Source organism: Gamsiella multidivaricata, assembly GCF_025024155.1.
Source record: "Gamsiella multidivaricata strain RSA 2152 chromosome Unknown BC939scaffold_14, whole genome shotgun sequence".
In the NCBI taxonomy this organism is placed as follows: Eukaryota; Fungi; Mortierellomycota; class Mortierellomycetes; order Mortierellales; family Mortierellaceae; genus Gamsiella; species Gamsiella multidivaricata.
Genome location: NW_026251722.1, coordinates 35,125 through 47,025, shown reverse-complemented (window position 1 = coordinate 47,025; position 11,901 = coordinate 35,125). Strand labels below are relative to the sequence as shown.

The 11,901-nt window shown below is 49.6% G+C and overlaps 5 protein-coding genes across 5 annotated transcripts; 3 read left to right on the top strand and 2 right to left on the bottom strand.

Moving 5' to 3' along the window:
* On the top strand, positions 1-3,294 carry BC939DRAFT_443198 (acyl transferase/acyl hydrolase/lysophospholipase). The gene is made up of 7 exons (XM_051554502.1): positions 1-260; positions 394-922; positions 1,063-1,206; positions 1,293-1,903; positions 2,015-2,211; positions 2,303-2,552; positions 2,654-3,294. Exons 1-7 carry the CDS (start codon positions 59-61, stop codon positions 3,208-3,210), a joined length of 2,490 nt encoding a protein of 829 aa, XP_051414891.1. The 5' UTR covers positions 1-58; the 3' UTR covers positions 3,211-3,294.
* A 31-nt stretch (positions 3,295-3,325) lies between these two features.
* On the bottom strand, positions 3,326-4,165 carry BC939DRAFT_443197 (uncharacterized protein). Its single transcript, XM_051554501.1, has one exon. It carries the CDS (start codon positions 4,011-4,013, stop codon positions 3,564-3,566), a length of 450 nt encoding a protein of 149 aa, XP_051414890.1. The 5' UTR covers positions 4,014-4,165; the 3' UTR covers positions 3,326-3,563.
* A 69-nt stretch (positions 4,166-4,234) lies between these two features.
* BC939DRAFT_443196 (uncharacterized protein) lies at positions 4,235-5,905 on the top strand. The gene is made up of 5 exons (XM_051554500.1): positions 4,235-4,370; positions 4,649-4,763; positions 5,063-5,212; positions 5,324-5,626; positions 5,886-5,905. Exons 1-4 carry the CDS (start codon positions 4,264-4,266, stop codon positions 5,432-5,434), a joined length of 483 nt encoding a protein of 160 aa, XP_051414889.1. The 5' UTR covers positions 4,235-4,263; the 3' UTR covers positions 5,435-5,626; positions 5,886-5,905.
* A 558-nt stretch (positions 5,906-6,463) lies between these two features.
* On the bottom strand, positions 6,464-7,363 carry BC939DRAFT_59190 (uncharacterized protein). The gene has a single exon (XM_051561769.1). It carries the CDS (start codon positions 7,062-7,064, stop codon positions 6,531-6,533), a length of 534 nt encoding a protein of 177 aa, XP_051414888.1. The 5' UTR covers positions 7,065-7,363; the 3' UTR covers positions 6,464-6,530.
* Positions 7,297-10,186, top strand: BC939DRAFT_474710 (uncharacterized protein; the record flags this gene model as incomplete). The annotated part of the gene is made up of 4 exons (XM_051558440.1): positions 7,297-7,627; positions 8,600-8,827; positions 8,960-9,615; positions 9,701-10,186. 4 exons carry the CDS (start codon positions 7,297-7,299, stop codon positions 10,184-10,186), a joined length of 1,701 nt encoding a protein of 566 aa, XP_051414887.1.
* Between the last annotated feature and the right edge of the window lie 1,715 nt (positions 10,187-11,901).

Sequence of the window (11,901 nt, the reverse complement as noted above, 5' to 3'; positions counted from 1 at the left end):
CCTGCTTCTTCTTCTGCGATCCCTCCCTTCGCGAATCACTGACGCCATTACAATCAACATGTCGCTGCTGCTCCGCGCAAAGTTACGACGTCCCTGCGCCTCCCCATGGCACTTTGATGCTGCACGACACCAACCCACTCAACGCCCATGGCGCCCTCTTATCCCGCCTGCAGCACACTCCAATCAACAGCACGATTTATTCTTCTCTACATCCTCACAGCATTTTAACAAAAGGAGCACACCCAAGGAGTCATCGGATGGTATGGCCACTCCTCCGCTTGATTTTTTTACTTGCAGATCCTGACTGGGTTCGATACTCCTGGCCGTCATCTCTAGACTCTTACTTTCATGCATGGTTTGCGCTAAGAAAATTAATTTAATCCAAGCATTTAGAGTCGCGGTGGTCTGATATAAAGGCATCCCTCATGGCACTGCTGAGCGTCGGCTCTGCAATTATCCTCCCTACAAAGGGAGCGTCCTGTGAAGAGCCGAAAAGTCGCGATCCACCAGTACTGGAACTCAAAGCTCACCCGCCAAAGAGCAAAGGAGACACCGACAGCAAGGATAAGGGCAAAGACAAGGGCAAAGACAAGGGCAAGGACAAAACGGCCCCTGAAGCGGATGGAGAAAGTAGCCGCGACAGGATCAATCTACCGGGACCTCTGCCTTCGATTCCAATTCCCAAAATCCCTACGATCCCTACCCTTTCTATGGATGACATTATGGAAAAGATGCAGAATCTGGGCGAAAAAATTGGCGAGGAGATCAAGGGACGAGTCCCCACCCTTGCAGACTACTTCACAGCCGTGGACGCCATCAGGAAGGAGCTTCAGCTCGGAGATGGATCACTCTATCAGTCCATTATCAACAACATGCAGGACAGCAGCAAGAACCCTGAGATCCAACTCGACGCCACTGTCAGGTCAGTAGGAGACACACTTTGCTACCTCCGATGTCATAGTGATAGCGAGGAGAAAAAATTTTGACCTCAGAAAGTGAACGGTCCAACTCAATCGAGTTTTTTTTTTTTTTTTTTTTTTTTGGCGGCAACTCATTCTCCAGGCAAGGCAATAATATCTGTCCGCAGGAGGTGGCCTTCCAAGCAGTCCGCAGAAAAAAGATGAAAAAGGCCTTTGCAAAGTTCATGGGAGTCAAGGAATCGGAGGTTCACGAAAGTGACATCCCTGTCGTCGCCATTGCGGGCAGGTAAGATTCATCTTACGTATCACTCTATTCGCGTGATTACAGGGTCATGTATTAAACTATATATGGTGTGTTCTTCATGATCATAGCGGTGGCGGCTACAGAGCAATGGTATCGTCGCTCGGTTACATGACTGCAGCCAAAAAGGCAGGACTTTTCGATTGTACCATGTATATGGCAGGCGTCTCAGGCAGCTGTTGGATGATTGCGCAATACTTTACGCTTGGACAGAGATCATTCACAAAGACACTTGAGCACTTCAAACAGTCAATGAACGTCCCCATTGCCCATTACCCATCGTTTATCGACACCATGCTAACCAACCCTGGCGCAGCTCAACTTATCCTGGAGGGAATTGTCCAAAAATACAGCAAAAGTCGTGTCATCACGTTAGTCGACGCCTTCGGCACGGTCCTGGCCTCGCGACTCCTTATCCATCGAGAGAGGGATGGCGACAACAGCGAGTGGGTTGACCCATTGGATTTCAAACTGTCACAGCAAAGTCGTTGGACAAATTATGGCGATCAACCCCTTCCAATATACACGGCCGTATCCCATGTTCTTCCTGAATCAATGACTCAGCGGATGCAGAAAAGTGAAGTTATTGTCGATGACGATGTTGCAGATGAAAACTCAGATACGCATTACTACCAGTGGTTCGAGATGACACCTTACGAATTCGGAAGTGAGGAGACCTCAGGTAACGCAACTCATCCATGACCGCTAGCAAACATGTTTTTTTTTTTTTTTTTTTTTTTTTGCGATGAATAATTTAGTCCGACACTGATTCGACGTTCTACTCTATCGACAGCCTGGATCCCAACCTGGGCCTTTGGCCGTCGATTTGTCGAAGGCAAGAGCGTTGAGAGGGTCCCTGAGACGAATTTGGCGATCTTGCTCGGAACATTCGGATCGGCCTTTACAGCAACTTTGGCAGACTACTACAAGGAAGTCCAACCGCTTCTCAACAAGGCCATGTCAGATTCTATGGATGACTATATCAAAGATGTAGGCATATGCGTTACAGCCTGGAGAACAAGATGCATCAACTACAAATGCTCCATACGCTGATTGCTGAAATCTCTCTTGAAAACACCAGTACATTGACGGCATGTCCTTGATCCATCCTCTGTCGCCGTCATGCTTCCCGAATCCGTTCTACAAGCTGCCGAACCCCGAGCCGGAATCCGAAGCATTCTCGCGCAGGAAAAATATTTATCTGAACGATGCGGGGATGGACAACAACCTACCTTTGTATCCATTGCTGCGGCCTGGTCGTGACATCGATGTGGTCCTGGCCTTTGACAGCAGTGCAGAAATCGAGAATGTCCCATGGTTTGAGAAGGCTGGTATGGTCTATGATTTTATTATCAATCTTGCTTTTTTTCTTTTCTTTTTTCAACATCCAGTTAACAAAAAAACGCTTTTGAACGTATACCACCTGATATAGATGAGTATGTAAAGAGGCGAGGGATTGAAAGGTGGCCTCCCATCTCAAAGACGAGGGCAGAGCAATTGGAACAGCAGGAGGGCGGACCTCCACGGAAAATGACTCATGTGGAGATCTTCCACGGTCTCGTAGCGGACGATCGTGATGCCGATCGCGTCGTTTCACCGGACGAAGCAGAATCGTCCTCTCCAGTGGGGGATTCATCTGAAGTCTCTACCAAGGCTCCTACATCCAGCAAACGGAGCTTCAACGTCCAGCCTATCACCTTGATCTATTTCCCACTGATCCCAAATCCAGAGTACCAAGGAGACTTCAATCCCGCCACTGAGCCCTTCTGTTCAACTTTCAATTTCGAGGTCAGGGAGGACCAGGTTGAGCTCTTGGCTGGATTAGCAGAAAAGAACTTTAGCAAGGGTTTGGACGATGTGAAGAAAGTCCTTAAGGAGACGTGGCAACGGAAGAAGGCCGATAGACTGGAGCGCGAGAGACAGGAGAAAAAGAACCGCAGGCACGCGCATCCCACGTCTGCCACCGATGCGGAGAAAAAGAAGAAATAAAGAGAGTTTGAGGTTGCACAATCATATATTCACCCATGATGATACCGTTCATGCCATCTCTTTCAATTGCATTGCCAGCATCCAAATTGCATTTGCAACAACAAGCCAATATGATGATGAATCGTAATAGATATATTTCGGTGGTGTACAATGTGGTGCTGAGTGTCTAAGTATCAATGATGCTTCCGCGCTTTCTTCCTCTGCTATGCTCCCGCTCCTGCTTGCCAGTACATCCCGAGCGGATCGAAATGAGCTATATCCTGTTTCTGCTCCAGAGGACTGAAATCCGTTGCACGTTGTTAGTGGCTAGATGTTTCCCTGGTACCGCTGATCTGCATTATCGGATCGGCCCCTCATGCCTTGTGGCTGGTTGCTGTCGACTGGCGATAGTTCCAGATCTGCTTTGCGGGCGTATCCGTGAGGGTCCTGAGCTGCCTTGGGAAGACGGCGTTCCTTTCCTTGGTCTGCGAGTGCTTGAACAGGATTGGGCTGGTGGCCTCGAGCTCGGCGTTGGCCTTGCGCATCATTTCGAATTTCCGGGCCAGAGTCTTCTCCTGCTCCTGCTTGCGCTGTTGACGGACGAGCTTCCAGGCACGCTCGATAGTCTCATGGCGGGCGAGGTCTTCGGGAGACATGCGCACGGGTGGTCTAGGAGGGGCGTCAAACAGAACCTTCTTGATAAGATCATTTCGAGCATCGCCATTGAGTGCGGTGGAGCTGCCCTTCTTTGCTCCAGGGCGGCCGGCAGCGCGCATGATGCTGCGGTTGGCTGTGACAACTGTACGGAGGAATGGGGAGGACATAACAGCAAGAGCGGAAGGCGATTTGGACGGAGAAAGGAAGGAGCAAACTGAGGAGAAGGGAGTGGTATATGCACACTCGTGTGGGAGGGGGGAGAGTCTCTGCAGACGAGCGAGGATTGTTTACGTTAAGGGGTTGCATTCCACGTGATGGTTCTGTCCTCGCCTTGCCTTGTTTTTAAAGTAAACTCACCCTCGCCCTTCTGCTCCACATCCTCGCCATCCTTCTTCCCCCCCTCCCCCCCATCACAGCATGAACGATACTTACACCGAATCTGAACATCGCGGACGTGGTGAGAGCCCCGCCAGCTCCAGATCAAGATCTCCTCGTCCAAGAAGTCGCTCCCCTGCCCGCGCAACGTATGTATATCGATATCTTGCGCCAGCCGAAAAACATGCGGGAGCATTATGTGTTGTCTTGTGTCTTTGCTTGCGCCTCCTATGTAATGGTCTGGACAGGAGCAACTGCATCTGCGACATCTTGCTCTGATCAACAGCAATCACCTCATCAAGACCAAAAGAAAGACATCAAGAAAAAAATACAAGCGAATATGATGTATCCAGCAACGGCAACAGACAACAACACTCTCTTGCGCACCGCCTGACTTTTTGCAACTTCTTTTCAAACCCGATACCAGAAACAATGCCGACATCGACGAGTCAGTGAACCCAGGCAACAATCTCTTTGTCAACGGCCTTTCCAACAAGACTGAGCAGGCGGATCTAGAGGACCTGTTTGGCAAATACGGCAAGGTGAGCTTCCGCAACTGCAGCTGCAACTGCACCGAAACCAGCAACGTTGGGATGGCACCTTCGATTGAATTGGCGCAGTCTACCTTGATTCATCCCTTCCAGCCATGCTCACATACGCAACAAGTCGCTGGTCAACAAAGGCGAAACGATGTGGCAGTTCACCGAACAGCCAAAAAATATCATGGCGACGGATCACCATGTTTTGCTCTTCGTGAATATATCTGGATAAGAATCCACAGTTTTGCCTCTGAAATGCCTTCCTGACCATGGTTCTCATCGATCGGGGCTGCTTTGTTTAGGTCGAGAAGGTTCAAATCATGTTCGACCCCCATACCCGCGAGTCGCGTGGCTTCGCCTTTGTGACCATGGTCCGTCCTGAAGATGCTGATGCTGCTATGCAGGTGCTGAACGGATTCGAACTCCACGGACGCGCTATGTCCGTCAACATGGTAAGTACCACCATTCATTCTGCGCTTCGCCAGGAATTACTGTACTGCCATGGACGGAGCGGATTTCCGATTTTGACCACTCTTTGTAATTTTTTGTCTTTGACCTCATAGGCTCGCCGCGGTCGTGCGAGAACACCCACTCCTGGCCAATACCGTGGACCCCCCAAGCGCGAGAGGGGCACGGGTATGCCTCACTATCCCTATGGTATCGCATGCAGTTAAATTTGGCGAAACCAATAGTTCTCGCCTACACATGCAGCACCAATCTAACCACCTGGTATCACGACCAATATCACACCACTTAGATCGCCGTGGAGATCGATTCGACCCACGCCAAGATCCCCGTGGACCTGATCCTAGGGAATACAGAGGCGCACCTGCACGCGACTACGGTCGCCCCGCTCCGTATGACAGGTATGATCGATTTGATCGCACTTATGATAAGTAGAGTATCCAAACAATTTGTCATCGGCCTGAGGGACAAATATGCGCCGCTGTTGGGTCTAGAATCTGACTCTATGAGCGGTTATCATGTATCCTCTGGCTTTGGTACCTTGCCAGGGCTCTTTCGTCTTTGAGGACTATCGCTTGCTTGTGTTTCTGGTGTTATTCACTGGTGTAGCTAACATATTCACGTTCTGTTTTGTCAACTGCGCGTACACGACACTTTCAGATGGATGGGGGCCCGCCCAAGATACGAGGACCGCCCGCCTCGCGATTACAGACCGGCACCCTATGACATGGGAGGACGCGGCGGCTACGACGACAGAGCCATTTACGACCGTGGATACGAGCGCCGCCCTCGTTACGACGAGAGATACGACCGCTATTAATCAATCAATTGACAGAATAAACTGGATCACTTTCACCTTCGCAACTACACTCCTGACACTCCAAAACACTTTTTTCGTCGTCGTTCTCATCCTCGTCGCTCTCAGCTCGCCATCGTCGCCTGTGAAGTACTCAAAAAGAATTGACTGGCCAGCACAGTAGTTGCAACAAAGAACCAGACAATAAATTATGAATCTGGGCGAAATGACAGCACTGGCGCGGCTTTTTCTTATGCAGGATCAATACATCGATACGTTTCTATAATGCAGTACGGGGCGATCGGCTTCCAGTGGGCGGGAAAAGAATTCGAGGTAAGTGGACTTTTGAGGGTTCTTTTCAAGTGGCTAGTCTAGGACGATGCATGAGAAAATGCAATAAAGGATGGGAAGAATGTTTGCCATGTAATATTAGCCCTGGCAGTCTTTTGCTTTATAGTTCTGCGGGAGAGAAAGCATACGTAACGGTCTCAGGCTAATGGGGCTAAGAGCTACTTGGGGAGAATGTGCAAGATGCGTGTTGACGACATTTTTGCCCAGCGAGTGTGGTATCCATCGAGATTGGGCCAAGGCGGGCTGGTCTTGAATTGAATTGAACCTTGTCCACCTGGCAAGACAGGGGGTGCGGAATGGAATGGGTGTACCCTGCTTTCTACGTGATAATTCAAATGTGTGATTATGTCTGGGACCGTTGGGATGGATGCGTATGGACATTCGATGCGGCTTCCATTCCTCATGGTGGAGGCCGGCAAAGAGCCTTCAGGTCCCGTGTGGGGGCCAGTTATTACAGCTATTTTAATTTTAAGGAGCAGTTCATTGGGCGTAACTAGGTCATCTACCAGCACTGAGACCAAATAACGAACGGAAACAAGAAACAACAAGAAAACCAGATGAGAAAGAAAGCCGGTGCACCGCTGTCGTCCCTTATTTCCGCCTCCCTCTTGCCTCTTCTTTCTCTTTTTTTTCTTTTTTTTTTCTTTTCCTGCTGCTGCGTTGCGATTCCTTTGCCTTTTGCTTTCATTCATTCACCCATTCATTCGTTCCACTCATCATTCCACGGCCGCAGAGATCTAGACACGATCAAGCGCCTGTTCTATTTTCTCTCCTTGTTCGTGTCACACAATTGCCCAGAAACACCTGGCGTTCAAATAAAAGGATTGTTCAGGGACAGAAACCCTCCCTCCCCCTCGTTCACCACAGCTCTCATTCTCCAGTTCCTTCTCTCCTTCTCTCCTTCTCTCCTTTTTTTGCGTCACAATGAGAGGACAGTCGACACTCGGGCTGGTGCTTGCTGTGGGTCTGGTGCTCGCCCTACCAGGCTGCCAGGGTCAACGGAATTATCAGCACCAGGTTCAAGAACAACAGCAACACCATAATCATCCTCAAAATCTTTGGCAGATCACCAACGAGGATAACGGTCATGGACCTGCGAGGGTCTCTGCCTATACCCATTCCGCTCGTCAGCAGAGGCGGGCCCTATATAGCTTCAGCAAAAATCTCGAGCGATTCCCGACATTTGAAAAGAACGAGAGGCGGGATGTTAATGAGGACCTGGTCAAGGGCGTCGTTTCTGCTTCCGCCACCCCTGGTAAGGTTTCTTTCTACATCTTCATCAACTATGACGGAAGCTGGCCAAAGAATAGACCCAACAAAAAAGCAAAAAGCAAAAAAAAAAAAAAAGACGCCTAGATGCTTTGCGCTTTTCATTCCACCTAGTGGGCACGGATGGAAGTGAGTGGATGATGGTTGCGGAAGACGAGATTACAACGGGGTCAGAAGTACAGAGACTATGTTCCTTTTCCTCTACCACCAGCGCCATCCTCCGCTTGAAGGCTAGTCCATTTTTATTGCTTCAACAGGTGCACTAGCGCCGGAACCATGGGGAGAGAAAAAATGTGTCTGGAACAAGGAGAACTGCAGGGGGAGTGACAGTCGCAGCATTATTCCATTCAATCGCAAGGGTAACCTTATCAGGCTCACCAGAACACTCTTCCTCTCTACTCTCCTTCCTCTATCCCTATTGCCCCATCCTATGCTCCTCCTTCCTTCCTTTCTTTCAGATATCTGGTGCCCCTGAAGTTCTCGCTCTACTGGAATGAATGGTGGCGATGTAGGGCTTCTTTATCTCGCCTGATGAGCCATCATATAGACAGGGCAGGTGGAAAGATACACAGGATGACAATGACAACATCTACATTAACTTCCCACGAGAGCGCTGCCGTCCCTGTCTGCTGCCATCCCAAACGACGCATCTTGAGCACAGATGATGGCCATGAGATCGGATCGGGACTGATTTCGCTGTGCCCTCGATTACAGTTGCTCTTTGTACCCCAAACAACCACCAACTCTATCCGGAAGAGAGCCTTGGGACGAGAGAACACTGGTTGAGCGATGTCAACAGAGAACAAGAAAAGGAGCCTGGTGCATTTGAAAGAGAAAGAGAGAGCAGAGCAAGCGTACTGATCGGCCTTTTCTATGACCTGAATCCCATTTTCACCAATCTATTCGCCGCCACCTCTATTTCGTCGCCGCCGATTAATTTCATTGCTCCCTGCCACAGAGCCATCTACCCCAGAACCATCCACCATTGCATCCACTACTGCATCCACTACTGCATCCACCACTACACCCACCACTGCACCCATCACTGCATCCGTCACTACGTCTACCACTCAGCACTCTGCTGACCCCTCCATAGACACACCCTCTCCCACATCTTCTAGCGCAACGACGACAACGGCTATTACTCCTTCTATAACTACTGCTACATCTCCCAGTACGGCAACTTGTAATATTTCGCTGATTACCTGCTCCACAGTTGCTCATAACAATTACTTTCGAACTTGGGTCTAACCACCACGCGTTGTATGGTTCCTACGTCCTCTCTTATGATTATCATCATTCGGCCGATCTCTAATAGATATCACGCCTTCCTCATCCCCGCCTTCTTCTGCTTCTGCTTCTGCTTCTGCTTCTGCTTCTGCTGATACTTCAACTACTGTTACTACTACAGATGCTGGTGCTTCAAGCCTAAGCCCGAGTCCAGAGACCGTGACTACTCCCGCCACCGCCACTACTACCATCACCACCACTATCGAACAAACAACGGTCACCACCACAGACCCACCGATCACCACTACCACGAATGTGCAAACCACAACTTCGCCCGAAACCACAACTTTGCCCGAAACCACAACTGTTGCAACCACAACTGTTGCAACCACAGCCACTGTTGAGCCGACTCCAGGAACCACAACCACTGTGCCAACGGATCCCATAATCACTACCACCCCTTCTCCTCCTCCTCCTATCACGACCCCAGAGGCAACCACTACACCAGGAACATCCAATCCTCCAAAGACGACAACCAATAAGCCAGTGACATCTCATGGCGGTGAACACTCCCAAACGGGTCCTTCGGCTACCACTTCTGACCCTGCTAAGCCTTCAGAGGTAGCCTCGGCGGGAAGCAGTTCTTCGAGCAACAAGATGGCCATCACGATAGGTGTTGTCATCGGTGCAGTTGTGATCGCTGGCGGTATTGGTGTCTGGGTCTTTCGCAAGTGGAAACTATCTGTAAGTTAAGGGTTCTTCGCACAGGGATAAACATGCCTTTGCGTCAAATTGAAAATATGCTGATCGCCAATATTTAATCACATAGCCTTCAAGACAGTTTAAGAGCAAGATCCGAAACTCGAACCTTGGAGCACCTGGTGGATCGGCGCATGGAGATGATGCGGGCAATTTCGCATCTTATACGGACATTTTCCGGCCGCCTGTGCACGACTCAGCACTTCCAATCACTGCGTCGTCCATGGTCGGGCCAGCCTCTGCAACAGGATCATCGTCACCTCTGCAAAGCCAGCAGTACCAACACTCGCCGTATGATCAGCAGCTGTATGACCCACAGGCACAGCCTCCGTCGACGCAGTCGCAGCACATGAGTTTATCAAGTACGGCGACCGTACCAGATTACGGCCAGTACCGGTATGTGCAGTCAGGAGCGCAGGGGCCGATGATGAGCAGCGGGTATGATTCGGGCGTGCCTGACGCAATTCTGGGACAAAATTCTGGTACGCATTTGTCGTATGGATCAGACGAATATGGGGGACAGAGCAACCTCTTCCTGCGCGAGTTGCGTGAGTAGAGGGACGGAAACACTCCTGTTCGTGCGTCCGCGTGCACTATATGCATCCTTTAGCTCCTTTGTAATACAAATGTTATCTTTTTACCTCATCCTACACGACAATCTCGACATACATAGAAGCTAGATAGGTAGATTTATCTCATAGAATAGCATATTGTCATAGTTTTCCGTAATATCTCTGATGCAAAAACGACATGAAGAAAGAAGCAAAGAAAAAGCTAATTACGCGTCCTACGTGTCTTCGTGTGCATTTCGAGGGCAGTGTGCGACTATACGTAGTCTCATTGGATGCCTGCAAAGCATCGACACGTAAACAAAGGTGCATTGGCCTCCATTGAGCCCCCCCCCCTCACCCACTGTGGAAATGGCGTGCTGAGGATATTCCAGCCTGCGCGCTTGGCCGGGAGTGAGGACATCATTACATTTACACTAGTCCCCTACACCGTCTCAAGCTGATGAAACCTCCCGGAAGTCGATTGGACGCGTCGCGTTGTCATCATCATGTAATTTGCATATGAAAGGCGTTCTTGTCCTTTCGCGGTGCAACGCTGTCCCCCCTTCCACCAGTCTTGATGGTGAACACTTTCCTTCCATGTCACCATCCACAATCCAAAGCGACTCATATCAGCCTAGGACCAAATAACGTATAAATACAATATTTCTTTGCCACTTTCTTTTCTGTATCTTGTCTTCCAGAAACCCCATAAGCACAAACACACACACACACACACACACACAACACCTCTTTTAACAAAATGACTGACAGACTCTCAAACACCTATAACTCCGCCGTCGGAAGCGCCAAGGAGACAGTCGGCCGCACAGTCGGCAGTGAGGACCTCGCCGGCTCTGGTGCCGCCCAGAAGGCCCAGGGCCAGACCGCTCAGTCCAACCAGGACACCCAGACCCACGCCCAGGGAATCGGCCACCAGGTCCAGGGTACTGCCCAGAAGGCTGTCGGAAGTGCCACCAACGACAGCTCTCTCGAGGCTCGCGGACATGGAAATGCGGCCGCTGGAGATGCCTATCGCAGCCTTTAAAAAAAAGCTCCGATTCGGGTTCTTCTCCCATCAACATGAGATCTGGGGTCGACTTTCGTTCCCCCCAGCACAGACCACTGGTTTTTTTTTTTTCCTTTTCGTCTAGTGCGCGTTCGTGTGAACATTTGTAAATAAAAAAAAAAAACACTTTGCTGCAGAAGATGCAAAACGCGTGGGAGTTAATAAGACACAACGCGTGGGAGTTTAGACGTAAAAAGCGACCATCTGTTTTACGTATATGTACAAAAGCTTATACATGTGTAGGTGAAACGTATTTTGGTTTGAGAGCTCTTTTGATAGGCTCGACGCAACCCTCTAAACTATGTCTGAAATGGACTGGAAATTTTCAATTTCCTTTTTCGTCCATGTCATGACCTTTTAAAAAGGAAGCTGCTTAAGGGTTCTAGTCGCAAAACCCGAAAAAAATTAAGAAATCGCAGCTAAAACCCTTAAGCAACTTCCTTTTTAAAAGGTCATGACATGGACGAAAAAGGAAATTGAAAATTTCCAGTCCATTTCAGATAGAGAGGGCCGCGTCGAGCCTACTCTTTTGACGCGTTTTAAAAAATTGGTGGCACTCGAATTGGAAGAGCGCACAGGTGGGCGATGTAATCGTGTAGTTTCTTTATGAGGCCGCATTTCTGGGCTGCGTAATAAAACAAAAATGGGAAACAA

Excerpts from the sequence above, each read along its gene's own strand:
- BC939DRAFT_443198 (XM_051554502.1), top strand. The coding sequence starts at position 59 with ATGTCGCTGCTGCTCCGCGCAAAGTTACGACGTCCCTGCGCCTCCCCA. Across the intron at positions 261-393 it reads ACCCAAGGAGTCATCGGATG|AGTCGCGGTGGTCTGATATA; the intron begins GTATGGCCACTC and ends CCAAGCATTTAG. Across the intron at positions 1,207-1,292 it reads GTCGTCGCCATTGCGGGCAG|CGGTGGCGGCTACAGAGCAA; the intron begins GTAAGATTCATC and ends TCATGATCATAG.
- BC939DRAFT_443196 (XM_051554500.1), top strand. The coding sequence starts at position 4,264 with ATGAACGATACTTACACCGAATCTGAACATCGCGGACGTGGTGAGAGC. Across the intron at positions 4,371-4,648 it reads CGCTCCCCTGCCCGCGCAAC|AAACAATGCCGACATCGACG; the intron begins GTATGTATATCG and ends ACCCGATACCAG. Across the intron at positions 5,213-5,323 it reads GCGCTATGTCCGTCAACATG|GCTCGCCGCGGTCGTGCGAG; the intron begins GTAAGTACCACC and ends TTGACCTCATAG.
- BC939DRAFT_443197 (XM_051554501.1), bottom strand. The coding sequence starts at position 4,013 with ATGTCCTCCCCATTCCTCCGTACAGTTGTCACAGCCAACCGCAGCATC.
- BC939DRAFT_59190 (XM_051561769.1), bottom strand. The coding sequence starts at position 7,064 with ATGAATGAAAGCAAAAGGCAAAGGAATCGCAACGCAGCAGCAGGAAAA.